The sequence below is a fragment of the Alternaria novae-zelandiae genome, assembly GCF_023758075.1.
Source record: "Alternaria novae-zelandiae strain BMP 2774 chromosome Unknown scaffold_4, whole genome shotgun sequence".
Classification (NCBI taxonomy): domain Eukaryota; kingdom Fungi; phylum Ascomycota; class Dothideomycetes; order Pleosporales; family Pleosporaceae; genus Alternaria; species Alternaria novae-zelandiae.
This window is the reverse complement of record NW_026056964.1, coordinates 631,918-657,229: the sequence shown is the minus strand read 5'-3', so window position 1 is coordinate 657,229 and position 25,312 is coordinate 631,918. Positions and strand designations below refer to the sequence as shown.

The window sequence follows — 25,312 nt, the reverse complement described above, 5'->3', positions numbered from 1 at the left end:
GTGGTATTTTGAGAACCTGTAGCCCAATGTGAAGACCGGACAACGCTCTTTTGTTATTGAAAACATGTCAATCTTCATCCCATCCATCGCCTGATCTACTGGCATCCATGTAGTCGACTACGTTCTCCTCGCTTTCCGTGATATCCAACGGGTCGCCTCCCATCCTGAAAGAGTACACCTGCAGTGAGACATTGGCAGCTTTGCATCTGACACGGCGGTGCAACGCTTGGCCCTTGTGGTTGAGTGCAATCAGCAATACCCATCCCTCTTCGCAGGCCTCGCGGTCTGCAACCGCTACAAGCAACGTTTGATGGGTATTTTCGTACTCCTCACCTATCATCTGAGTCACATTGCTTCCTTCCATCGCGTCGGGGCATCGGACTAGAGCGCTTAAGATGAACGGTGGTATATCATCCATCAGCCCGACCTCGTCATCGGCGTCCCGTGCCGCCACTCCGTATGCGGCATTGTTGTCGTCGAATACAAAAAGCCCAAACAAGTTTTCGTCGAAGTTGTAGTTGTGTTCCGGACAGCACGTTACTTTCTGCCATAGTCGGGAATATGCCTCGTCGGCACTTGCGCGTGTAACAATCTCTTCACCCAGGTTCTGCCCATTAGATGCTTCATTGCCATACCATGTCCGGATCCATATAGCACCAGCAGCACGATCCCATTTGCCTGAATCCGTCACTTTGCGGCGCTTCTCGAAGACCGACAGGTTTGAAGGGACGTGTTGAGGAAGTGATACATCGTCGCATCGCTCGCGGTAAAGCTGATCAAGACGCGCGTTAGTAAATGAAATTCGGACGTGCCCACAAAGTGAGATAGGTAGATCCTACCGAACGGCCACGCTCACCGAGGTGGATCCAGGCTTTGATAATGTTTCGTTCTTGCTCGTCTTGGTGTAGAGATGATTCTGGATCCCATTTCTCCTTTTGCTCTTGATCAGTCGCATTCGATAGAGCTTGCTCATGCTCGCTGTGCTGACTAAAAGGCGTAGAGTGCAGTCCGACGTACTAGAAAGAAATGATCAGAAGGTTCCCAGCCGAACGAGGGTTCTAATGACCGCGAACTGGCCATTGAGTTCGATGCCGTCGAGTTGGAATAGAGCGCATATGGTTCAAAGGTTGTGATGTGAGAAGACTTGAACAGGCAGCAGTCTCGGCTGCTGTTCTTGGCGTGTGCAGTGCGTCTCTCATTGGCTCATATGATCCTTCGAAGATCGCGAGCCGATCTTAGCAGTATTGAAGTTACTTCGCTATCCTGTTCCTGGGGTCTGTGACAAGGTCTGTGACGAGATACTTGATCGGAGGGCGCGGCAACAAGTACAATGCAAGCTTTCGCTTTTTGGAAATCCCATCAGGCGACCGCTTCGCCGAAGAATTTGCGCGAGGCATTGCTTTCCTCCAGATTCGCTTGAGTGAAAGGGTGTTCTGAGAAGAGGTAGGGTCGACGATCGCGTCGAACGATGTTTTGTCTCTGATCATGGGTGGCATGGTGTGTTAGGATGCGATTGACGTGTACGTTGGTGGGGCGGAAATGTAGAGTTAAGAATGAAATATCTCTAGATTGCTAGAAATATATGATGTTGATGTTTGGGTCGTGGAGCGATGAACCACGGGTCAGTCTTGCAGAGGATGAGGGGCTGTAGCATCTGTGCCGAGGGAACCAATGAGTCGATTTGTATATGTACTCTCCGGATTGTTTACCGATATGTAAAAGCCAAATTGCAGGCTCAGATTAGCAGAACTTTGCCGTCGCCGGAAACAGCGGTTCTGCGGCAAGGAGAGCATCCCCTGTTTAACGAGCCTGCTTTAGCATGGGGAGCTATGGTAAAAAGGCAACGTCACATGTGCTTAGCGCGGCGATGTCGAGAGTACGCGGGATTACGTTCTGCGCAGCCATCGTGCGCAATAACAAGACTTCATGTTACCATGATGCGGTGTTGAGGAAGCAGATTCCAGATGTTGAGTTGATGTTTGTTAGATGCAGGTCCGGAGTGACGGCGATGATCTGGGCCCAGGCAATGCGGAAGCTACCCCGGGCGGGCCAACGACGTCAGGGCAGGAGCCACCCAGCCATCCTTGATGTCTCCACTCCAGCACGTCTACACGGACGGTACACCTCACCACGACACCTCACAGCCCTCACCGCATCGCGACACGTACTATCCCCCATATAAGCCATCGCGCATCCATGAGCGCTATCTCCGCGCTGCATGTGGCAGACTCTGCGACAATACCATCGTGATTTTGCCATCCCGGGTTCCAAACGGTCACGCATGGCTTCTGGCAGCATTGGCGACGTGCCTGCCGCGACTTTTGCTGAGTACGTAGACGATCCTTTCTTCGACCACGGTGACGAGGCGGGCGCATCGCAATCGCAGACATCGCGGGAAAAGGAGGATGACTTCATGGAGAATGCGCCGCCTGCCGATGCACCGCAATTGGCGCTGGCGCAAAGACCCGAAGCGCCGTCGCGATGCATCGCGGTGCGCCCGGCTCTCACCCACCGTCTCTACTCTCATCGCCTCCATGTGCGGGCCAAAGCTAAGCTGCAACGCGATAGACTTCTCTCCGGCCCTATGATCGACGTCTACGTAGGCGAGTCCAAGCGCCACTGGTCGCTGCATCGCAATCTGCTATGCCACCACTCCGAAACCCTCGAGAACGAGCTGCTAGGCGATGCCGACGGCCACACTAGGAAAGATCGCCTCGATCTTCCCGATTACAACCCTGCCGGCTTCGAGCTGCTGGTGAAGTGGCTATACCAGGGCAGCCTCGACGATGTCTCTGACATGGCCGACGCCAACCAGAAGTATGAGTATGCTGTGAGCTGTCACAGACTCTATCTGCTTTGCGATCGCTTTGACATGCTTCAACTGAAGAACGTCGCGATGGATCAGTACAGGAAAGGCCTAAATGAGGCCGAGCTAGTACCTGACGCTGACGAGATTGATGACATCTATCGCAAGAGTCCGACAGGATCGCCCTTCCGCACGCTTATGACGCGCATCGCGGCCCGCCAGATTATGGATCCTGGTAGTGAGCGCGACGTCGAAACCTATCGTGAGTGCTTCGAGAACAACCCGGACTTCGCCATCGATCTGGTCAAAGCCATCAGGTCAGGCACTGGCGGCATGCTGTTCGACGATCCAACAGATGAGGGTCATGAGTGCGACTACCATGACCACGAAGCTGGCCCGAACTGCCACACAAAGGGCAAGGGCAAAGGGAAGCAAGGTGTGTGACTCCGACCTCTCCCAAGCCCACTCAGCACCCTATCAGCCACCTCACTGCTGTCAAAAACGCGTAATAACGTCCATTAACCAGCAAAGAAGAAAGCCGGCCTGTCATCCGCCAAATCAGTCCCCTACATAAGCTCCGACCAGCACAACCGCCCTCCCCGCCCTCCTCCCCCGAAGACGCCTCGCCCGCCTCATCCCCTGCAAGCTCGCCCACAAGAGGGAAGCGCCGGTCCTCTCCGCCGTCGCCTGACAAGTCCGGCGAGCTCGACGGTTGGCACATCGACGGAGATGGCAGTCGCCAGTCAAGCACCCAATCTCGACGCGATTCGCGAGAGGGAGAAGGACAGGGAAAAGCTGCGCAGAGTGACGCCGCCGGAGAGAAGACGCCTGGAGCGGGCTCAAAGCAGTGGAACGGAGATACAGAGGTCACGCCCAGTCCTAGAAGAGCGCCGCCGAAGCTCAGACGACGCGTCTCACCCACACCAGAATAGCCAGCTTGAAGATCAAGCATTGAGGGAGCTAGAGGGAGGACCGGTGCAGCCACCACAGCGATCACCGACGCGTCGAGGCATCTGGGAATGGGCGAAACTAGGGACGGGCAGGCTGAATGTCATCGGACGCATACCCCATCCCGAATGGAAGGGCCCGACTGTGTCGCACGAAGCTGTCGCGAATGGCAATTCGCGAATCACTACCATTCATGAAACCCATGACGATTTCAGCATCCCCTCCACAACGGCTACCGAGACGAACAATCTGCAAGAATACAACCAAGCAATGGCAGCTAAGCTCGAAGGCTTTGGCTTCCCACACGCTCACATTATCACGTCGCCACACTTCTCGCAGACAAAACGCTCTTCCGATGACCTTGTTGCTGCATCATCTACAGCGAGCACGCCAGCGAACCTGAATCTTGTTCTAGAGGGTGGCACAAATGGCAAGCGCGTTACACCGCAGGCCTCGAAAGACAGTCCGCCGTTGACGCCGGACACCCCGACACCGCAACAGCGCAGAAAAGACTCGACGATCGAGACGGAGAGCACACCGACGAAGGTCACCTCCAACAGTGCGAAGGCAGAGATCGCTGATCCACCTCCGAATGGCGTCAAGAAGACCTCTACTCCTACTCCTACTCCTGACCGCATCCCCAAGTATCGGATTGCGCTTTCTTCGAATTTCCTTTCGCCAGCTCGCAACAGTCCGAGTCCGGCATCTTAGTTCTTTCACGACCAAAAGCGATACCCTGTACGTACATATATTTTAACGACTAGCGAATCTTGTAATGCAATTCAAATATTCACGAAACGCGCCATAACATGCACTGGAGCACGACACTAGCACAACAATTCACATATGGCTAGCAAGCTCTGAGCAGATGCTCACTGTAGATTCACTGACCGCAGAGCTACACTTCTGGTGGTTGCGATTTACACAACACGCAGCGTTGAGTCAATCTACTCGTCGCGCGTCCAGTGAACACTGCCCCACTTCAGCCTCGCAGAAGCGATGCCGCAGTACAAGGTTGTCATCGCCTTGGCATATGCTGCTCGCCTCGCCACAGCACGATCGTCACAGTCGCTCTCAAAGCTTCCGAAAGCATAGCGTCCTTGAAAACATTTCCTCTTCCCATCGCCAATCACTTTCGTCTCTTCTCGATTCGCTCATAACCCTCTCGTAACATCACTGTCGCTGACCCAAAGCTGGCGTTTATCACGAAGGCACAGCCATGCCGAAGCACCCACATCACTCTGAGAAAGAAGCCTACCGTTACGAGTCCTTGGGGACAGCGCACAGCATACGGCTCTTACAGATTTGTTCAACGAAGGTACATGACAGTACGATACAGTGGCAGTTTTCGTTGTTGAACACCAACACCAAGCAGGCTCCAGAGTACGAGGCGTTGTCGTACGTCTGGGGTACTCCTAGCCGTGAAGAAGCGCTTGAAATGTCGGACGGCACGTTACTTCGGATCACAAAAAGCCTAAATAAAGCCTTACCGTACATCGCTATGAACTGCTCCACGGGCTACCTTTGGGTTGATCAAATATGCATCAATCAAGACGATTTGTCCGAGCGAGCGCAACAAGTCTCAATCATGGGCAGCATATATTCTAACTGCTCACGCGTTCTAGTATGGCTGGGACTGGTTCAAGAGCTGAAATCCAGCATCGCGGCCCAATGCTCATCGTTGGACAGTCTAGTCTCAGTTCCTCTTGACCATGCACCCCCGAACTACTACATGTTTGTCAGTTGGGGTAAACCGCGCGCCGACAACATTATCAGAGATATGGTCGATTGCGAGCGTAAACAAGAGGACCTTCTAGGCTTGTGCGGTGATATCCTGAAGAGCCCGTGGTTCTCGCGAGCTTGGGTATTTCAGGAAGTGGTTCTGCCACGAAAGTCGGCATTCATCCTACAAGACTCCATGACCCCACCTTTCAACCGCGCAACGGTCGTACTCCCCACCCTTTGGGAACTGTGTAAGACTGCATGGAAGTTGGAAACACATAACCTGTCTACGCCGTCCGGTTATGGGGTATTGAAAGAGATGCATGATCGGTGGGCAGAGAGACATAAGCCATCAATCAAACCTCCGATGCCATTAGACCAGGTGCTGTCTACGTTGAGTGCCGAAGCAAAAACTTCCAGCGTCCATGATCAACTCTATGCTTTCTTTGGAATGAATCAAGATGACCGGATTCGTCTGAACCCATCCTATGAGATTTCTTTGCAGGCCGCCCTGGTCGCAACCGCACGCTCCATAATTGAGGGTACTAAAAGCCTGGATATCTTCGAAACTCTGCCACGATTATCGACAACGAAGACTACACCCTCTTGGGTTCCCAACTTTACCGCACACCGTCTCGTCGTGCCTTTTTTGCCGTTACATGCGCTACGTAGCTCCAACGAACGCTCTGAAATGTATGCATGGAACGGTAAATGCGATGAGCGTACTCTGTGGGTACATGGTCGGGTCGTTGCTACCGTAGACGTAGAAGTTGACCACGAAATCTCAACGTCGGAAGGAGACATCAACACAGCATATCTTCCTTTGCTGCTGCGAATAATAGACGCCTGGACGACTTCTCGATATTATGATCCAGAAGCACCTTTACCAGTGCTTGAGTCCATACTACCGGCGCTCCTTGCGGAAGGGCATTGTGGACCCTGCTCGTACGAGCCGGAGGATACCGCTGTATTTGCCAGCGAACTCCAGATCAAATACTGGTATTTTGCAACGAGCAGAGTGAAAAATCCCACATATTCTGCTGAATACAAATATCGGGTCACGCATCACAACATGGAAAAGCGTACCGTAACCGAATATATCAAGATGGTGATGCAAGAACGACAGTTGTATATTACACGAGATGGACATCTCGCGACAGGAAGCGGGCTTCAAAGAGGTGACTTGATCTGCATTCTGCATGGCTGCTCGCATCCAGTCGCGCTTCGACACATACCTGAGAAAGACGCGTATGAGGTTGTCAGCACTTGCTATCTGGAAGACTGGATGGATCCGTGGAATACAGAGGCAGTGAACTGGAAAGAGGACGAAGCCCAGGAGTTTGCATTAATCTGACACACGCTGTTTGGGAATCTAAGAGACGTCTCGTGGTCCTCACACGTTAATCTGGTTCTTGGTTACATATATAGTGACTAACAAGGTGTTCAAAAGCCGGTATCGCGCGGTTTCAACCTCTGTGTATCAAGTGTTGCTGTTCAGTTCCCGATGATGCCTTCCACATGGGATGATGCTGCGTGGCGAGTCGGGCCTTCTTTATTTACTAGCTTCTAGCGCGTCATGGCGCACGTGCAGACGCGTCACGAAATTTCCAACCGCCTCATTCATCCGATCGCAGAATACCAAATGACAGTACCATGCCATCAGCAAACAAATTACATCAGTCGCAGCCTATTCTTGCTCTCCTCCAATTGTACCCCCACTTCCTTAACACTGCGGCTGCACACATGCCGAGTACGCCGTCGACGAGCCCAATCGAGGTGAACATCCAACCGTCTCCTATGGCATCTCTAAGTGGCTGGAGCATCGCGACCGCGACGGCCGACAGTATACACCGGACGATGTTGTTCGAGGCCGCGGCAGTACCAGCTTTGTCCGGAAAGATGTCAACCATCAGAGCGCTGTACAGCTGCAGTACGACGGTACATCTAGCACCTATGAAGAATTGCAAGATGAGTGGTATGCTGGTATGAACACCACGCTCAACTGCCCAGCCAAATCCAATGAGAGTGCCGACGGAAAGCATATGCAACGTATACGAGCCACGGGAACGAGCGACCTCAATGGGAAAATGTCGAATATCGTTACCAGATACACGGTCTACAGGAAGGCCATACGATTCGGCCGTTTTCGTGTAGTTGAAGTCCATGAGACGGCCTGCAATGAAGCCGCCCGCGATGACTCCTGCGCCTCCGGTTAAGAAGCATAAACTGACAGCCAAAGGGTTGTAGCCGTATCCCTGACCGTAGACCAGTGGTATGGAGGCTTGGATGCAGTACCACACAGCGTATGGGGAGCCTGCTGACCAGAGGATGAGGAACGTGTCAGCGTAGAAAATGAGACGCACCGACGAGAAAGGATTTGGAAAGCTCCATACGCCTTTACCACGCTTTTCTGAGTCTACGTTTCTGGAGATCTCAGGGCCGATTTGTCTTTCCCGTCTTCCGTTAGACCTGATGACAGAGCACCATGTTTTCCACAAGGCGCGAGGACAAACCTCTCCGTTGCCAACGATGTTTCTTCCGGTTTCAGGCATAGTCCATCCGATCAGCATCAAAGAAGATGCGCCAAAGATGACGAGCGTCCAGAAAGCCCACTGCGTCTGTCCCGTAGCTAATACGATACCGCCACCAACGACAGGCCCGAAACATGGCCCAAAGTTCGTAGCTGCGAGCATTGGTCCAAGGATTCTCCCTCGCTCCGCAGGTAAAGAGATATCGGCGACGACCGCGTAAGCTAGCGACATCACTGCCGAACCTCCAACGCTCTGCAAGGACCGCAGGACTAGTAGTGTAGCGTAGCTATTCTCATTGAGAGCCAGGCCCAGGCTGGCTGCGAGGTATATCGCAAAAGTCACCAAGAAGACCGGGCGGCGACCAAGTGTATCCGACAATGGGCCGAAGAAAGCTGGCGAGATCGCCTGAAAGACGAGATAGAGCGTGATGGTCAAATCGATTGCGAGTATGGACGCATTGTACTGCTTGCTTAGGCTCTCGATCAGCGGCAGGTAGATCGTAGCCGTCAAAGACGAAGCAAGCGTTAAGTAGCCGAGGAGGTAGGTGAAGTAAGTGCGCTGACGGCTAGTGAAGATGGTGAACGGTGGCGCTGATACTGCACTTCCTTCGCCCATCTCGGCGTGTGTGTTTGCTGTCGACATGCTAACGTTCAAGATCGGAAAGTGGTGGTGTGGTCGGCTAGAGCGCCGCATCGCTAGGCTCATGCACTCACGTGGCACTGTGATAAGCAAGGGTTAAGCTCGCTGTTGGATGTCACACGAACAATGACTCCTGTGTTGGGGCTCGTCACATCGTGTACACTTGAACTGTCGGTTTCCGCATCTTTTTACTGCTGGCTATCACCGGTTTCCATGCGCATTGTTGTTCGGGTGATGGCTGATACAGAGGTTGTGCGCATCAAGACCGCCGTGCCCCGCACGGTGATCTCATACGTTGATCCCAGCGTTGCAGCATGTGAGTTGACTGGGCAATTGACTTCATCTGGGCTGCTAACCTCAGCATCAGTGCTTCCTGATGGGTTTAAGATCAAAAGAATTTTACCTCATGGCTTCTCAAATTGGAATCAAACTGCTCGAATTCTTACGCTCAACGACGTCGGTGAGGAAGTTTCGTACTTCCTGAAGGTTAGCAAGCTAATGCATGATTATCATTGCTAAACTTGACAGCTGTTCAGGTCTCCTGTGGCGATGTTGGTAAGGGTATGATGCTTGGGGAGTTTACTTCAATGTCAGCCCTTTACGAAAACATGCCAGATCTCGTCCCGCAGCCGATCGGCTGGGGTGGTTACGCAAAAGATGCTAACACTTACTTCTTCATATGCGCATTCCGCGAGATGACTGGAGAAGTACCTGGCGAGGCATCCACCGCAGTCGACCACAGTGAAGAATCTCACGGTAGATCAAGTAAAGAGCTTCAACGCATTAGCGACTTCACTGGCCAGATCGCCCGCCTGCACAAAACCGCGCTTTCCCCAACAGGGAAATTCGGCTTTCCCGTCACGACATATGGGGGCAGACTTCCTCAAGACACCACCTTTTGCGATAGTTGGGAAGAGAGCTTTACACGTGGCATACAGCGGATGTTCGATCTCGAAGAATTACAGCATGGCCACGACAAAGACATGGTACAGCTGCGCGCATATATCGTGGATAAAGCGATACCGCGGTTACTGAGGCCTCTAGAGACCGAAGGCAGGAGCATTTCAGCATGCTTGGTACATGGCGATCTATGGGACGGCAATACCGGAGTCGACAGAAACACGCGGAAGCCAGTGATCTTCGATGCGTGCTCGTCGTATGCGCATCACGAGTGTAAGCTTCACAAGCTTGCTGTTTGACACATACTGACCGTAGTCACGGGATGTTAGATGATCTAGCTCCCTGGCGACTCAAGCGCCACAAGATCAGTGGAGCCTACATAGCCGAATACCTCAAACACTACCCGGCGTCAGAGCCTAAAGAGGACTTCGAACACAGGAACGCTCTGTATTGCATGTAAGCCTCGTTGAAGCAGCATGCTTTGTTCAGTCGAGCTCAGCTGAAGTCTTTATAGAAGGTTCAATCTCTGCTCGTCGGCACTATATTCGGGTGAGCTCAAGTACCGTGAATTGTAAGATCTTTATACACAGTTGAGAAAAACTTTACTAAGCCCCAGCAGTGTCAAGGATGAGATGAAGGCGCTCTTGTGGAGCCTTTTCGGCGATCTCGAACATGCGAAGGTGTGGCAGGATACTGCAGTCACGGGACGGAGTGATCGACCGAGCAAGTTGTGATTTTGTTGTACTGGGATACGGAAATGTTACATCGTTAAATACGAAAACAAAAGACGCACAAAGTGAGCGCGAAGTTTCGCATGGCGTTTAGTCAAGACATCAGCCGCCAGCGACCGGAGAAACAGGTAACGTCGATACGGGAGCTGATAACAAATCGATGACAGAAGCGACAGAACAATGGTCGGTGCGCAAAGAACCCCCTCAACATCAAGCAGACACTTAGTAGTCAACCTCTGACTCGCAATCGCCGCCATTACCGACCTCAAGACCATGACCAGCGGCAGAGTGCAAAGCATCGGTAACGGTTTGATTGTATGGCAAGCGAAGACCCAGATCAGGCTTGTCTCCGTCACCCCGCCAACACAAACCAGTTTACATTTCAACCGAGGAGTATCTCTTTCCATTCGCCTTTGCGGCCCAGATACGCGCTGATACGACCAATTCCAACTCTTTGCGCAATACCGTCGCTCCAGACAATCATCATGGCGTTGAAAGCCGCGCAACTCTCGGATGTTGCTGCATCTGTGATGGCCCCGTTTTCGTCGACTCTCATAGCTTCGGAGAGTAAAATAAATTCATGCGTTTCGACATAGCGCTTGGCCACTATCTCGATCCATGATTCATCCAACATGACCCAGCCACAGATTTGCGCGTTGTTGTCCAGTACCTCGAAGCGGCGCAGACCATTGCCCATGTTCTCTGCGTGGGGGCTGCTATAGCGAAGGACTGCCGACGGGTTCACCTTAATCCTACAGTGGATAGAAATTGTCCAAAACTGCAAAAAGCGAAAAGTGTTAGACACAGTCCTCGGCATTTGCTTCAAGCGTTCGAGCAATACTCCCGGTGTTGGCTGGGTTGTGTCGTGTGGTGTTGGGAACCGCGGGTTCTGCATCGCACTTTCTGAACGAACATCATGCGACCACACTGAATCACCGAGCTGTTTCGCAGGTAGATGGCAGTCAGCCCGTGTTGAACTGTACCATACGATCCAGGTTCGTGCGACAGCCCAGGCGCTGAGAGTTTGCAGTTCGGAAATCTCTTCCCTTTCAATCGTCCAGGCGTCATAACGGACCTTACCGATCCAGCCAAGCCATGACCAAGTTGGAAAGCCCTCACGCCTTCTCAAGCGCTCGCAGGGCTGCCATAGCAGTGCAAGATCAAGAAAGGCTACTGGAACTGCTTCCACACAACGTCCATTGTGAAGGCTCCGCAAGATCCCACTGAAAGCATCAAGAGCATCACCCTGATGAGATAGCACTCTCGATGTATATGCTGCCACGGCTCGACAATATGTACTCCATGGCTGTCTTGAGTTTGGCTGTATCTTGATCGATCGAGCTCCATAGAGCGTAGCGGGCTCCATCTCCAGAGCTGGCCCGTCTATGACGTCTTCAGAGTATACTGAACTATTACACGAGAAGTATACCAGGCCGTTTGATGCAAAGATGAGCAAGCGATTTGTGAGTTGATACTCTTGGAAGCTAATCATGCCAAACGTCAGCGAGGCCCTTATAGCACGAAAAAGCTTTTTCCACTTACGTCCAAGCTCTCGTATTGTAAGCTGAATCTTCCATGACATCCTTGAAATCGACGTGCGCTGAAAGTATGAGATTCGGTGAAAGCTTCTGATACCACTGCTTCCGCTTCCGGGCGACTGACACACCAGGAAGGCCCTCATTTGCGTTCGAACCCGATGCAGCAACAATCGTGAGAAGTGATTGAGCATATATGCGATCCATGTCTGTCAGGGTTCTTGGTCTCTTCATTTCCGAGTCTTGCATTACGCAGAGAGAGTCAACCCAAAGGAAGCGTTCGCCCAACATGTTAGTCAAGAGTACCGCATCTCGAACTGTCTTACTTAGGTCGCCGACATTAATTCCGCCCGCAGTCTTGAGGCGCTCGAAATTGTCTTCCTTCAATTTGAGTTGGTCGACGCCGCCCCATACGTAACTGAGGGCTAGATATCGGCACGGCGCAACAGGTTCGACGATGCAGTGCGAACGTGTGTCGACCAAATAGAAATATCGCGTCGGAATTCCACTCGAGGGTGACTTGCACAATGTATGCTGGGTATCGCAGTGCTGTAACCACCTCACCAGTTGAGTATAATCCAGAAATGACGTGGGAGTGTGAGTAATACACCCGAAGTGTGGTTGACTTGGGAGCGCGGCGGATGCCGCTCGAACGAGGATTTTATATCCGCTGGGTGGAAGGTCGGATGATACTGCCCACACCATGATATAGATAGTCGGGCTTCTCAAGCGTTTACTCCTCTCCGATCCGAGTGCGTTGATCCATTTGGCAAAGATGGCGATGTTGCTGGCATCGGCGATGCTGGTCACCCTCCTTGGCAATCCAAACCTAAAGACCTCATATATCAGCCGACAAAGTACACATCCGTCCTTTCTCTTCCCAACATCGCTCAGATAGCCAATCTCACGTATCGGCTCTTTCAACCGCTGGTTGTCATCAGTACCTGGATGCGAAAGGAAGCTTGCTAGATTGATACCAAGCGTGTTGCATGATGCGCAGAGCTCCATAGCCTAGCTCAGCGAAGTCGAGAAAGGCTTCATAAATGCAGGAAGCTTCGTCGATTTGAACAGCCTTCCCACCGGTGAGGCAGTGTATTCAGGGCAGCCAGTCACAACACACAAAAGCAAATCTGACCGATCAGGCTGAAACCTGCAGAACGCCACTAGTTTGGAACCCCTCACGTATCTCTAGGAAGGAAAAAAACTTTACTCTCGGTATCATCCAAGCCCGGAAACAATTTTCCAATCTCATCGCATCGATGTTGCTGGCCATCGAAACGAAAACGTCCAGCTTGACGATCCGTATCCAGCGTTCCCCGAAGGCGCCAGAGAAGCCTTCAACATCCACCAATACATTTCCAACGAAACCTTCCATACTCACCTATGCAATTCCAGAGAGAACTTCTACGCCCATCGAAGCATCTCTAGAAGAGACGTTTACACCCTTCGCCACCTTTCCACCAATAACGGAAAACAAATGGAACAATCGCGGGACATACATATACCATGAAGGTGAAAGATGGCGGTTCGAGTCAGGCACAGCAATTAATAGCGATGATCCGGTTGAGCTCTGCAGATTTGTACCCATACAATCAGGTCCTTTCGAAGAAAGCAAAGCATCGTCAACACAACAGCTTGAGCACTGCAGCCAATGCGACCTAAGCTTTAGTGGCAAGTAAGCTTCGCCCCTGCATATTTTGCTAGTACACATTCCTTCATGCGCTTAGACAACCTTGGTAATATTAACTTGATCAAACACAGGTACGCGAAAGGCAACTTGAAGCGGCATGTCCGTAGCTTTCATAATCCGCTAACGGTTGGCTTATCGGCAGCTCGCCGCGTCTGTGAAAAGGTATATAGACGCACTGTTACCACTGGTAAACACGAGCGGAAGCAACACGAGTGGAAGAGACACCATGTACAAGACGCCAAGCTGAAGAAGAGGCCAGAAAGACCGGTGCACCCGGTCGATCTGAACGAATCCGGCACTGTAAGATTATGCTCGAAATCGCTCGGAATTGACGACTCTATTCCGCCCATGCGGCCTCCATCTGCTGGTATCTACGATGTCACGGAGATGCATATGGGCTATGAGCTATGGGACGGCCATACCCCCATAGCAGAGCTGGAGGGAGACTCGGTGTCCGAATCCTACCTACAAGGTCCTGAACCTCCTCCTCTCATTTTCCAGTATTTAATACCATTCCCTCATGATGCTGTTGCTGAACGAGCAGAGGGAGGATCCAAGACCACGCCCACATCAGTCGCTCTCACACTTCAAGAAGACCAAGATACATGTGTAAACGGATGGTCTGGCTGTATACCACAAGAAGACAGGAGGCGTTCGGTGACAACTGCAGACGGATCCTTGCCGCGGATTGCTAGTAGCCACGTGTCGGCTGATCACCCGTCCGGTCTTACGAATCTCACGCACGTCAATCTATTCGATGCCGAGTACGTCAATCTATTCGATCTCGAGTGCGACGACACATTCGATTTCGAGTTCGTCAGCCCATTCGATTTCGTCAGCCCATTCGATTTCGTCAACCCATTCGATGTCGAGTACGGCCCGAATCCGGTCCATAACGTCGTCTACTCATCTCCTGGTCCCCACCCTGTCTTTTGGATTGAACCTTGCGATATCGAGCACCGCCTGAACAACTCATACGAGCAAGATAGTTGGGAGCTGGCCAGTTCCACGTCGCATCGTGAAGATGGGATGGAAACTCTTTTTACCCGATCGACTAAGAGCCAAATGTTGAACTCGGAATGTTCGTACGATCTCGCGTCCAGGTCGTTCGAACAAGGTAGTGAAGAGTTGGTCGTTTCAACGTCGCGTCGTGAAGCTGTGCTGAAGACCTTACCCTTCGCCGACCTTATTCGGTCAGGATCACTCGAAGACGATGCCTTTTGCCAGTCAGCCTTCAGACTAGCCAATACGCGAGAGATCCTGAACAAAGCTAAACAGCCGCGATATCGATATCGTCATGGCCGACTTTCTGGATCTGGCAAGCGCCGTTTACAGCATGTTGCCTTTCCACCAGTGAAGTGCAATCACTGCCGAAGGCTATTTCATGGCGTCGATCGAAGGCGTAAGCTAGGTAGACATAGAAGAAAGGTCCATGAGTCCGACGTCTACGATATCCATAGCAAACGAGTCGGCACATCTCCCCGCAAATCCCTCTCAGGACACAGAGTCTATTCCATGACCAGACGTAAACCCTTCTCGTCCGAGCCCATACGCGTTCACTCGTCGTCTTCAGCCGTGACGCTCGCGTTATCCGATGATCTAAGCGTCTTCGATGATACGTCTTGGAACAGAGAACTCTCGCTCCGTAGGCCGATGGCAGTATCTATTGATGTCTTTTGGGGAATTGGATCCCAGAATGACACGTTAGATATTGGAGGCCATGTTCCCATAGTCACGCGACATGAAAGTCTGAGCTTCGAGAACCGCTTCTTCAAAGTGCCCACCACGCACTTTGAACGGTCAAAAACCACCATCGGGGTGAGCTCACATCCTCATAGAGAAGATGCCACGAGTATTTGCGAGCGCCAACGCCCTCTTCGGCATCGAAGTGCCAACGGATCTTTGCTAAGATCAAGACGTACTCTTGACCGCCACAAGATCAGGCGGACGAAAGTAGCAGAGATCGATCATAGCTTAGCTACTTACGGTACTACCACCCCCGCCTCATGGGCCCCTCGACTCAATTACTGTGATGATGACGGGTAGTCCCGAAAGTCTCAGCGATGGGAAAGCTCGGAGGGTGACAAAGCGCGTTATCGAGGCGCTGGGCGCAACAGCTGATGTGTTAGAAGGCAACCCCAGCTTCATTTCTGCAAGAGGCGCAGCTGAGCTGGCTTGGCGAGTGTTGAAGTTCAGTGAGGGGGTGGAATTGTGAGGTTCGACATCGCTGAAAAGGCCACCGGGAGCCTTTTTGGCCAGTCAGCTCTCATCTGACTTCGGAAGAACCCTCATATTGCAGCGAGGGAGCGGCGGCAATGGCATGGTGTACGTTCGAAGTGGGAGAAAGAATCTTATTCTACATAGTCTCTGGGATCTGAAATGGTGAAAGATCGAGATCAGTCGGTTCACCTAAGATCATTTGACTCATCAACTTTCCCGTGCCCGGTCCAAGTGTCAGTCCCCAAGACCCATGCCCCCAGCACAAGAACACATTTCCACGTCGCTCATCTGGATGATGGCCGTTATGACGCGAGAGTTTATCAGGCTCGACCAAAGCCATCATCGGGCGTCCCGAAAGCGTAACAGGTCGGAACGCCCGTCCAAGCGCAACGACCTCCAACTCCTCGAACGCGTCCGGATCGCCAGCGTTGTGAACGCGAAGAAAACGGTAAGCGTGACCTGTGAGCTCCGCAATCCTTGCAGCATCTGGTAGACCTCTCGAGCCTAACGGAGGTAGTGTACCCTTGAGATCTTTTGCTCCGCAAACCCAGATCGTGCCGTCGTTGCGACCTGCGAACTCCAACTTCTCTCCCACGATGTCATTTAGGCCGACAAAAGCCACCGAGTTCTTCGCGACAGGATTCTGGTTTCGGAAGACGATCCAGTCGCCTGCCTCTGTGGCTGAGTCGATGTGGATTGGGGAGGAAGGGAATAGCGTTTTGTAGATCATCGGAGTCCATGGGCCCCCGGCTAGAACGAAGTTGTCGCACGGAATTCTGACTGAGGATGAGTCTTCTCGAATAACGATTACTGCAGTGGCTCGGTTTCGTTCGTCCAACTCGACGGCAGTGACTTTTGTAGATGTCTCAATGCGAACATTCATGTCAATACATGCTCTTTCAAGCCATTTGCCGAGGCCGACTGGGTTACTGCAACGAACTTGATCAGCATAAGAAGGTGATGCATGTACAATATGTTTACACCATCGCATTGTGTACACCCAAGAACTCAGTGTCCACCCCCCACGCATCGCTCGTTCGAAGCCAGTCCGGCAAAAGCTCTTGGTTAACCCCACCATTCTTGGTCAACCCGAAAATGGAATCGAAGCGGAGTCCAGCAGTATCACACAGGTCGTTGCTCTCTGCCAAATCACGCCAGGCTGCGAAGCTGTATTTCCTGAACTCGTTCATGATGTCGTCGTTGAATGTGTAGTGGATGCATCCTGTGCAGGTCCCTGATGTCTCTCCGAATGCGGTCGCTGATGCTTCTATGACGATGATGGTGTTGCTGCTCGAGAGACCGGTTCGACGATTTGCGTGCGCGAGGTGATAGGCAGTCCACAGGCCGATCGATCCCGCGCCTACGATGACGGTGGTCTTGTTCTCCGCGGACATATCGTCAGCCTCGCTGGAGGCGAACAAGGGTGTTGAGACTATGCTCGATCTTCCAGGAATGTCTCCGCTGGTGGGGTCAAGGGCGGGGTCGATGAATGCTGCTGGCCCCTGGCTCTTGGAATCAGTGCACATGGGGTAACAGATAGCTTGGAGAACTAAGCGACGGGAAAGCTGAACGGGCGACAAAGGTCGTTATTCAGGTCGAGCATTGGTAATGAATGAGAAGATGGAGTCTTGAACATGCAGCGTGCAAGGGTAAAGTAGTCGTTTGCTCGATAGCTCCAAAGGGGGTACCCTCAGCATATCCGGGTCGCCGGATCATGATTATAATCAAACGCCTTCAGCAGCGCCACCAAGTGCAGCGCCGCACCGCCCACAGCACAAAGATGAAAGATCTGATGTGAGCAACCCCAGATATCGAAAAGTCCCGGGCGAAATCTCTCCGGGAAGCGGATCTGTGAAGAGCGTTAGCAACAATACACCCTGACAATCTCCTTCCTTTTATACTCACCGCATAGATAAAAGCCCCCGTAATATAAAACAGCCCCTCAAAAATCATCAACCGCCACCCCATCTGCCTATCCGCCTGCTCCTTGCCAAACGCCTGAGCCGCATGCGTCATCGGCACCGCACCGGACCAACCAATCGCACAAAACAGCGTCGCCCTCGCCCATCTCCATTTCGGGGTCCGGAACCGAGGAATCGAACAAAGCGTTGCCGCACCCGTGACAATCGAAGTGATCCCAGCTGAGTACAACACCCAGTATTGTTTCTGACAGTAAAATCCATAGTACGTCCCGGAATACACCGTGCCTACGATCAGCACGAAGATGCCGTAAAGGTCTAGTTGCAACCACGTATGATACACTTTGCTCGAGTGATTTCCAAACATGTGAAACGTAGCACTGACGCCGAAACACACGACCGCACTTCCCACGAACACCCCAAAGGCCAGTAAATCATTGATATCAGCAGTCTCGTAACGGCTGCTAATATTGCTGTAAGCGTAGATAGCGTAGAAGAGGATAAAGACAGCGCCGATGAGATGCGTGTAAATATTCCCAGTCTGGTTGTGCAGATACGACAAGCTCTTCAGACATTCGCGGTAGGAATTGGTGGTGCAACGATAATGGTTCTTGAGGTACTCGTTGTCGCGTTGCCAAGGGTGGACTTCTTGGAAGGTGTAGAGGGTGCGGCTTGGCGGGGGCGCGGAGGCGGAGCGTTTGGTTGGGGTGTTTGTTGTGAGGGGGGTTAGGTAGGTTGTTGACATTTTGGCGGCGGGGGATTGGTGTGCTGAGGACGTTGTTGGAGGGTTTCTTCCTTCCTGGAGTCCACCGGGTTGATTCAAGTAGATAAAGAGAAAGGAGAGAAGAAAGGCGTAAATGAGGAACCGTCAACGAGGGCGATGCGCATCCTTGTACCCGTATGTCCACCTCTTGCGTCTGCTCGCAATTAAAGCAAAGACCTCAGTCAACACCTGTCGTTCGGTCAAATCAAAATAATCCAGCAAAGTCGCTATCGTGTGAAGTCCCCAAACAGAAACAGCGAGCTCCCACGGTACTTAAAGGGACAACCTGTGGCTCGGGCCCATCCAGACCCCCCTTGACAGGTACATAAGCCTTGTGGCAGTGCAACCGCACCGGGCGGAACGGCATAATGAACCACCAAGCGTGCCCTCAAAGGAGCAGGAGAGAACCTGGAACCGGGAAAGCGGGTACCTACGTAGCAGATAACACATATGTGTGGGCTAGATCAAAAGGGGGTACACGTGGGGAGATGCCGAGGCGCGTTTGATTGGTGGAGCCACGCGTCCCTGTCAGCACCGACAATGGCACAAGCCAGCAACTTCATTTCAGAAAAAGAACAAGCAAATGATAATTTCTCAACAGTGTGTAGTAAGACGATTTCAAGAACATTGAGGAATGAGTATATTAGTGCATAAACGTAGACATGACATTTTGTTGTAAAGGAGGGGTATATAACCAGAGTATCGCATCGCATCGCATCGCCTAGTGTCGTATATCGTATATCGTATCGTATCGCGTAGCATTCCGTAATATGTACTCGAACAAGAAGAAGAGGAGCAGGAGAGCGACGTTGCACTCTCAATCAGAGTGCCAGTCACTCGCCTGGCTCTCTCCAAACTCGCTCCTATAGCGCCTACACAACCAGAAAGTCAACACACCAGCACTCGAACAAAATAGGAACAGCGGAAACATAAAGGAGCACTGGTGACAGCAAGACACAAAGCAAATCGCACTTACTCATCCCTTCCGCCCCCGTTTTCACTGCTCTCGCCCTGCATGCCCAGTTTGCTTGCGTCCAGCTTCGCCAACCCACTCTCGCCGAGTGTGTCTCCGCCCCAGCCTTCCTTCTTGCCCTCGATGAGCATCTTCATCATGTCCTTTAGTTCGCTGACTTCTTTCCTCAGCTGCCTGACTTCCAACACCGCAGTGTCGAACTCGACGTTAGGGCGCGAAGCCTGGACCTTCTTGTCCCAGCCGTCGGCTTCAAAGTCACAGCCGTCAAGGACTTGTTCCCACTCCATGGTTGTGTCTTCGTCGTCTTCGCCGCGGCGGCGGTTGTCTCGGACGACCCAGGCTTCTTGTTGTTCGAACATGGCGGTGATTACGAGGAGGGGTGAGTAGATTACTGCCATGACCTATTTTGTGTCAGCTTTCTGTGCAACTAGATCGTTCTGGATATGGATTGTGAAAGAATGCTGTAATCAGTACTAGGTGATAATTGTCTCATAGCCGAAGCTCTGAAGTAGCAAATACATAGAGATCATCATATAAACAGCGGAAGCGAGGGCCTATGCGAGGAGGTATCACGTACCATATCGTTGAGCTTGTCGTAGCGCTTCTCATCCATCCACCACTCGAATGGCAGAATCAAGAAGAACATCTCGATGAGGTTGAAGGGAGCGATGAAGACGTTCTCGTCGGGAGCGCGAACGAACTGCATCGTCTTCTGCGAGAAGAGAGCCATGTACTCGTCGATAGCGTTCTGTGTGATGTCTTCGTAGGCCGAGTTGTAGAGAGCGATGAGGACGTTGAGCAGGATGACCATGACGACGAAGGTAAAGATGTAGTAAAGGATGATACCGAAGGGAGGCTATTATATGTTAGCTCGAGCTTGAGTTTAGTACTGTAGGATGTGACATACCGAGAAGTTGTCGAAGCCTTCAAACTCAGGCGATTGCATGACAGCGTTCAACATGGCTTGGAACACGAAGACAGTGTCGTTAGCAAGCTGATCGTCCGCGATATCCAGACCGATGAAGGCCTGGAAGAAACCAATCATGACAACGAGCAGTAGCATGAAGAAAATGAGCGACTCGCGCATCATAACCTTGAGCACAACAAGCATGGCACCAAAGAAGCGGAAGGTATCGAGGTACAGCAGCAAACGCATCCAGAACATCGGCGCTGTGAAAGCCAAGAAGTCGTAGCTCATCTTGTTCAGGTACTCGCGTCGAGTATCCTTCTCGTCACTGATGGGGTGACCAAGAGCTACCATACGCAAGACAAAGCTGACCGTGAGAAGCGAGTACAAGGTACTGTTGAACATGTTCCAAAAGGAGATGTAGAAGCGTCCGACCTTCCAGAACTTGTTCGCCTCGTCGCAGATGAATCCCAGAGTGAAGAGGTACAGCAGACCTTCGACGACATCCAGGTCACCAGAGGGATTGATGGTGTTGATAGCACCGGTGTAGAGACCCAAGAAGATGATGGACACGGCAATCTGCACCCAGTTCTGGTACTTGGGGACGCGCATGCGATCGGGGTCAAGATGGGCCCAGTAGCTGGTGTTGGTCTTGTTCTCGTATGTGACGAAGCGACTGGGGTCCTCGTCGTCCTGGACTACCCAGCCGCGCCACAGGTAGTTGATGCACTTCTGGTAGCCGGATGATCCGATGACCGTTACGGCGTGAAGGTCGACGGCCTTTTCAACGGCGTTGGCAGGTGTGGTTGGCTCTCCATCGATCAGTGTCGAGTAGCGCTTAAGCAGCACCTCCTCAAACAGGTATGTAGTATCCTCTTCGGCCTCAATCAGGCGCTTGGCCATGATCTCCGCCGCCACAGCGCGGACTTCGTGAAGGTCGGCATCCCACAGCTCTGCGGTAGCTTGTTTCTTAAACCACTTCTTCACCTGCAGCAAGCAGAAGACCACGCAGGCATTGTGTTCAGGAGCTCCTGCTTGCTTGGCCGTCTCAAGCACCTTGTCGGTGATGATGCTGCTATGCGCCTTGGTGATCTGCTCCTCTTCGAGCTCGCACGGTACGACTTGCTCGATCTGGTGCTTCAATCGCAGAGCTACAATGGTAACATCTTTGGGGTCGATAGGCGGGGGAGGAAGGTGTTCGCGACGCGACGTGGGAAGAACTGCGAGGTATTAGTACTGGGATTGATAGGAACGATAAGAGGACGTACGCGCGCTCATCTCATCCTGCACTCTGTGTCGCCTATCGCCATCCCCACTGAATAGCTCATTCCAGCGCACCATGATCGCGGTGAATGTGCGTCAGCGCTAAGTCTCGTGCAGGTCAGTCAAGCTTCACGAGAGCTATGTCGAGCTCTGGAAGTGCCCAGCAGCGAAGTACCGAGGTAGCGTTGAGCTTGAATAAGCAAAACTGCGCAACACAACAAGATGCACACTCAGCAAAGGACCTGAGCAGAGAAGAAGCTGCGGTGACAGCGCGACAACAAAGCAGCAGGACCCACGATAGACCGGGTTCTCGAGGCTAGTGTTGGCTAAAACCTGGCTGACAACGCTGGGCGCGCTCCACCAGTCCAGCCAGCGTCATCCCGCTCCACCCTGCGAATGGCCCAAGCTCTCTCCTGCTGCCGAATTAATCCCAAGCCGTTGCATGCGAGACCACGAATGAGACATGGGACTTGAGTGCATATTCATTGTTGATTTGCTGTTGAGTCCGCTTGTTCTAACACTCCCTCTATGCGCAAACGCATATATGCATGTGGCTGAAGACAAGGTGCTGTACATGTCGAGACGCCTTTGCATGCATGCTCGTGAACCACCATATCGACGCCTCAAACGCCCATGCCCACTTTTTGCAGATACCCTTGGTCTTCATTATCATCGTTGCTCGTATGCAAACATTCTCCCAGCCGCTTAATCGGCCTCAGCAACACCGCCCTCATCGCTCGTGCTCTCGTCCTCGTCACCGCTGACTTCCTGGTTCTCACGCTCACGCTTCTCCATGAGCGCAGCCAGCTCGGCGTCGTCGTTCTCGGTGACGGCCTTGGGTGCCATCTTGACCTGGCAGTCGCCTCCGGCCTTTGAAATGTTCTCCTTGATGTCCACGATGGCTTGTTCGAGGCATGCGATACCGGCGCTCTTGTCGAGACATTGCGAGGTGAGGACTGCCGGAGTTAGTTGAGAATGGGGAAGTATGCAGCGTGATCACGTACCGTAAAGAGGCGGCGATACGAGCTTGACCTTGACCTGGTTCTCGGGGGTGTTCTTGGCCTCGGCGCATCGCAGGGCGGTCTTGACAGCATCGATACCCTCGTATCCGAAGCAGGTGACTGCAGACGTTAGCAAAGACGTCCATATTCCTTATGTTCCTGCAACATACCCTCAATGTCTGATCGGACCTTGGTCGGCTGGGGTGTCAACCGCTTGCCAATGTAGCTCTGCAACTCCTCCTTGACAACGTCGTTGGGGAATGTGACATCGTTCCAGACCTCGGGGTTCGTAATGCTGAGCTTGAAGGCATCGATCGAGTGTCCGTACTTCTTGTTCAGCGGCCAGCCGATGGTCTGGTAGATCTCCTCGATAGGTGTCTGCGTCTTCTCGGCGACGTGGCGCATGATGCTGTGCACCATCTTTGACTTGTTGTATCGCTCCTCGCACTTTACAATGTCCTCAGGCGACACTCGGCGCTTCGACAGATCAATGTAACCCTTGTCCTTGTCTACACGGAGTACGACGACGACTTCGTTGCGGCCAACTCGGATGAGCTTCTGGATGGATCGAATACGTCTCCGCGAGAGTTCAGAAAGCAAAATCATGCCGTCGATGTTGTCTGAATGGTTAGCCTTGCTACCCATGCCTTTGTTACATCCTCAACCCACCATATTCCAGCAGCTTGACGTATGCGCCCATCTCGGCGATTTGCTTCACGTTGACCATGACGAAGCTCTCCACCTCCGGGTACTTCTCCTCGTAGAATCGGCAATTCGTTAGAGACATGTTGAATATGTGCTCCTGCTCTTCTCCTGTGTGGTGTTGGGTAACGTCGCTCGACTGTCGCGAGGTGGGGTCGCTTTGAGGATTGTTCTTTCCTTTTGGGGTGGAGTTTCCAGAGGTCAGGTGTAGTGGTGAGCGAGAAGGACTTCTTGCTGCGCAGAGTGGATAAGCGTCGGTAGGTTGCACGGAGACCGAGTGGAAGCGTGAAAGTAGTTTGGCTCGTAGTGACTCAAAGATTTGCCCACTCACTGTGTGAGATCGCCCGCCGCCGTGGGGCAACGCACGCCATTCCCTTTTCGGTAACGCGCCATCCCTGTTCCGCCTGCCGCGACCGACCTCACCACATTCACACATCCACGATTGCAGCGCGAGAACGTCTTTCATCGATGCTCTGCCTTATTGAGAGAGAGTTTTTGTCACGTTGAGAAAACTTGTAGAATGAAAGAACCAGGAAGTACGATACAGAGAACTACAAACCAGTCCAAAGAAAGTCATGGAGTAGGGAGCCATGCAAAGGCGTCCGCGCCAGTGCATTACAACCTGGCTGGAACGTAAAAGAAAAAGAAGTCAGATAAGTCACATAAAAAGGCAAGATTTGGGTCATGAATTTCATTACCGAGAAACACGTAATTCCCCGTCATCTAAATTCCAAAGACGGAACATGTACATCAATCATTCATCATCAATCCCACCGATTTCCAGTCCGAAAACTCCAAACCCCAATCAGTGAAACGATCAAACGCTTAGGCGCCAAAGAGAGCCATCAAGACACCACCAGCCAGAAGGGCAGCGCCCACATTGCTAGCATCAGCAGCGTCAGTGAAGGGAGGAAGAACAGGCTTCGTCATGGAAGCGCTAGGACGACCAGTTCCGGTCGCGGTCGCAGTCATGGTGGTGTTGAAAGTGGGGAATGAGTGCGAGGGCGTGGAGAAGCCAGAGGGCACGTGGCGGGAGTGCTCAGAGGGCTTGACCGGCGTTCCAGTGATGATGGACACACTGAAGTCGGGGGTAGCAGCGCTGGATGAAGGCGAGACGACGGTCTCGGTCACCTCCTTAGTTGACGTGAGGCTCTTGGTCAGAGTGGGAGGAGGCTGTTTCCCATGTGTTAGCCGGCTGTTGGGTGATGCGCGGATCAAGAGAGACGGGGACTTACAGTGGCAAAGCTCGGGGGCGTCTTGCAGCCAGTGATGACTGTAGTATGGGTGCCGCCATGGGTGACAGTGTGGACGTCGCTGATGCAGGACTCAGACGGGAGAGGCTTCTCGGTCATAGAGGACAATGACGAAGGGATAGACGTCTGGATAGTCATGTCCTTGGTAGAAGAAGACTCGGTCAGCGTCTTAACTCCGGTACCGCTAACAACAGGAGGCGCAGTGACCGTGACAGTGCTAGGAGGCCCAGACGCGGTGACAGTCAAGGTGTTGCAGTGAGTGCTAGAGGAAGTTGGGACCGGGTCGACGAAGGTGACTGAAGTCACGAGCTGGACGGACGTGACGACAGATCCGACGTTCGAAGAAAAGTCGGTGCTCGAGAGAGCGACGTTGAAGAGCGCGGTGGCCGCGAGAAAGTTCTTGAAGATAGCCATTGCAGTGTTTGGTATTTGTTGTTTGGTGTAAGTGAGTGTGGGTAAGAAGTTCGAAGGATTGCTTGAGGAGCTTCGAAAGGGCGGTGGAGTAGAGATTGAGTTGCTTTAAACGAGTGTAGAGTAGAAGCGATGCGTTAAGAGAAGGTGAGGGCGGGGTATCGCTCTATTTATCTACGGAGGCGGGCGTTTGTTTCTGCGGGGAGTGGGCCGAGCGTGTTTTGATAGCGCCAAGGCTGCAGTGCGGGTGAGGCGATTAGGCAGAGGCAACGCGTCCGCTGTCCTGGAGTGTGAATGTGAAAGCGTTCGCGTGGGAACTTACCCATCGCGTTGGCGTAGCGACACCGCGCGACCGGGTGGTGGCGTCAGTGTAGGTGAGATAGTGCAAACAAAAAATG

At 52.4% G+C, this 25,312-nt stretch overlaps 8 protein-coding genes across 8 annotated transcripts; 2 read left to right on the top strand and 6 right to left on the bottom strand.

Annotated features, from left to right (window-relative positions):
- Nucleotides 1-67: 67 nt before the first annotated feature.
- J4E88_002725 (uncharacterized protein) lies at nt 68-1,080 on the bottom strand (the record flags this gene model as incomplete). The annotated part of the gene is made up of 3 exons (XM_049396383.1): nt 68-772; nt 840-964; nt 1,074-1,080. 3 exons carry the CDS (start codon nt 1,078-1,080, stop codon nt 68-70), a joined length of 837 nt encoding a protein of 278 aa, XP_049257731.1.
- Nucleotides 1,081-2,218: 1,138 nt separating this feature from the next.
- J4E88_002724 (uncharacterized protein) lies at nt 2,219-4,465 on the top strand (the record flags this gene model as incomplete). Its single annotated transcript, XM_049396382.1, has 2 exons — nt 2,219-3,242; nt 3,333-4,465. 2 exons carry the CDS (start codon nt 2,219-2,221, stop codon nt 4,463-4,465), a joined length of 2,157 nt encoding a protein of 718 aa, XP_049257730.1.
- Nucleotides 4,466-7,152: 2,687 nt separating this feature from the next.
- Nucleotides 7,153-8,622, bottom strand: J4E88_002723 (uncharacterized protein; the record flags this gene model as incomplete). Its single annotated transcript, XM_049396381.1, has 1 exon — nt 7,153-8,622. One exon carries the CDS (start codon nt 8,620-8,622, stop codon nt 7,153-7,155), a length of 1,470 nt encoding a protein of 489 aa, XP_049257729.1.
- Nucleotides 8,623-9,195: 573 nt separating this feature from the next.
- On the top strand, nt 9,196-10,280 carry J4E88_002722 (uncharacterized protein; the record flags this gene model as incomplete). The annotated part of the gene is made up of 4 exons (XM_049396380.1): nt 9,196-9,201; nt 9,276-9,819; nt 9,876-10,002; nt 10,166-10,280. The coding sequence occupies 4 exons, from the start codon at nt 9,196-9,198 to the stop codon at nt 10,278-10,280; spliced, it is 792 nt and encodes a 263-aa protein (XP_049257728.1).
- Nucleotides 10,281-15,858: 5,578 nt separating this feature from the next.
- Nucleotides 15,859-17,248, bottom strand: J4E88_002721 (uncharacterized protein; the record flags this gene model as incomplete). Its single annotated transcript, XM_049396379.1, has 2 exons — nt 15,859-16,651; nt 16,704-17,248. The coding sequence occupies 2 exons, from the start codon at nt 17,246-17,248 to the stop codon at nt 15,859-15,861; spliced, it is 1,338 nt and encodes a 445-aa protein (XP_049257727.1).
- A 2,128-nt stretch (nt 17,249-19,376) lies between these two features.
- J4E88_002720 (uncharacterized protein) lies at nt 19,377-21,625 on the bottom strand (the record flags this gene model as incomplete). Its single annotated transcript, XM_049396378.1, has 5 exons — nt 19,377-19,778; nt 19,955-20,233; nt 20,285-21,504; nt 21,553-21,568; nt 21,623-21,625. 5 exons carry the CDS (start codon nt 21,623-21,625, stop codon nt 19,377-19,379), a joined length of 1,920 nt encoding a protein of 639 aa, XP_049257726.1.
- A 627-nt stretch (nt 21,626-22,252) lies between these two features.
- J4E88_002719 (uncharacterized protein) lies at nt 22,253-23,335 on the bottom strand (the record flags this gene model as incomplete). Its single annotated transcript, XM_049396377.1, has 4 exons — nt 22,253-22,503; nt 22,552-22,668; nt 22,719-23,168; nt 23,218-23,335. The coding sequence occupies 4 exons, from the start codon at nt 23,333-23,335 to the stop codon at nt 22,253-22,255; spliced, it is 936 nt and encodes a 311-aa protein (XP_049257725.1).
- Nucleotides 23,336-24,075: 740 nt separating this feature from the next.
- J4E88_002718 (uncharacterized protein) lies at nt 24,076-24,917 on the bottom strand (the record flags this gene model as incomplete). The annotated part of the gene is made up of 2 exons (XM_049396376.1): nt 24,076-24,423; nt 24,486-24,917. 2 exons carry the CDS (start codon nt 24,915-24,917, stop codon nt 24,076-24,078), a joined length of 780 nt encoding a protein of 259 aa, XP_049257724.1.
- Between the last annotated feature and the right edge of the window lie 395 nt (nt 24,918-25,312).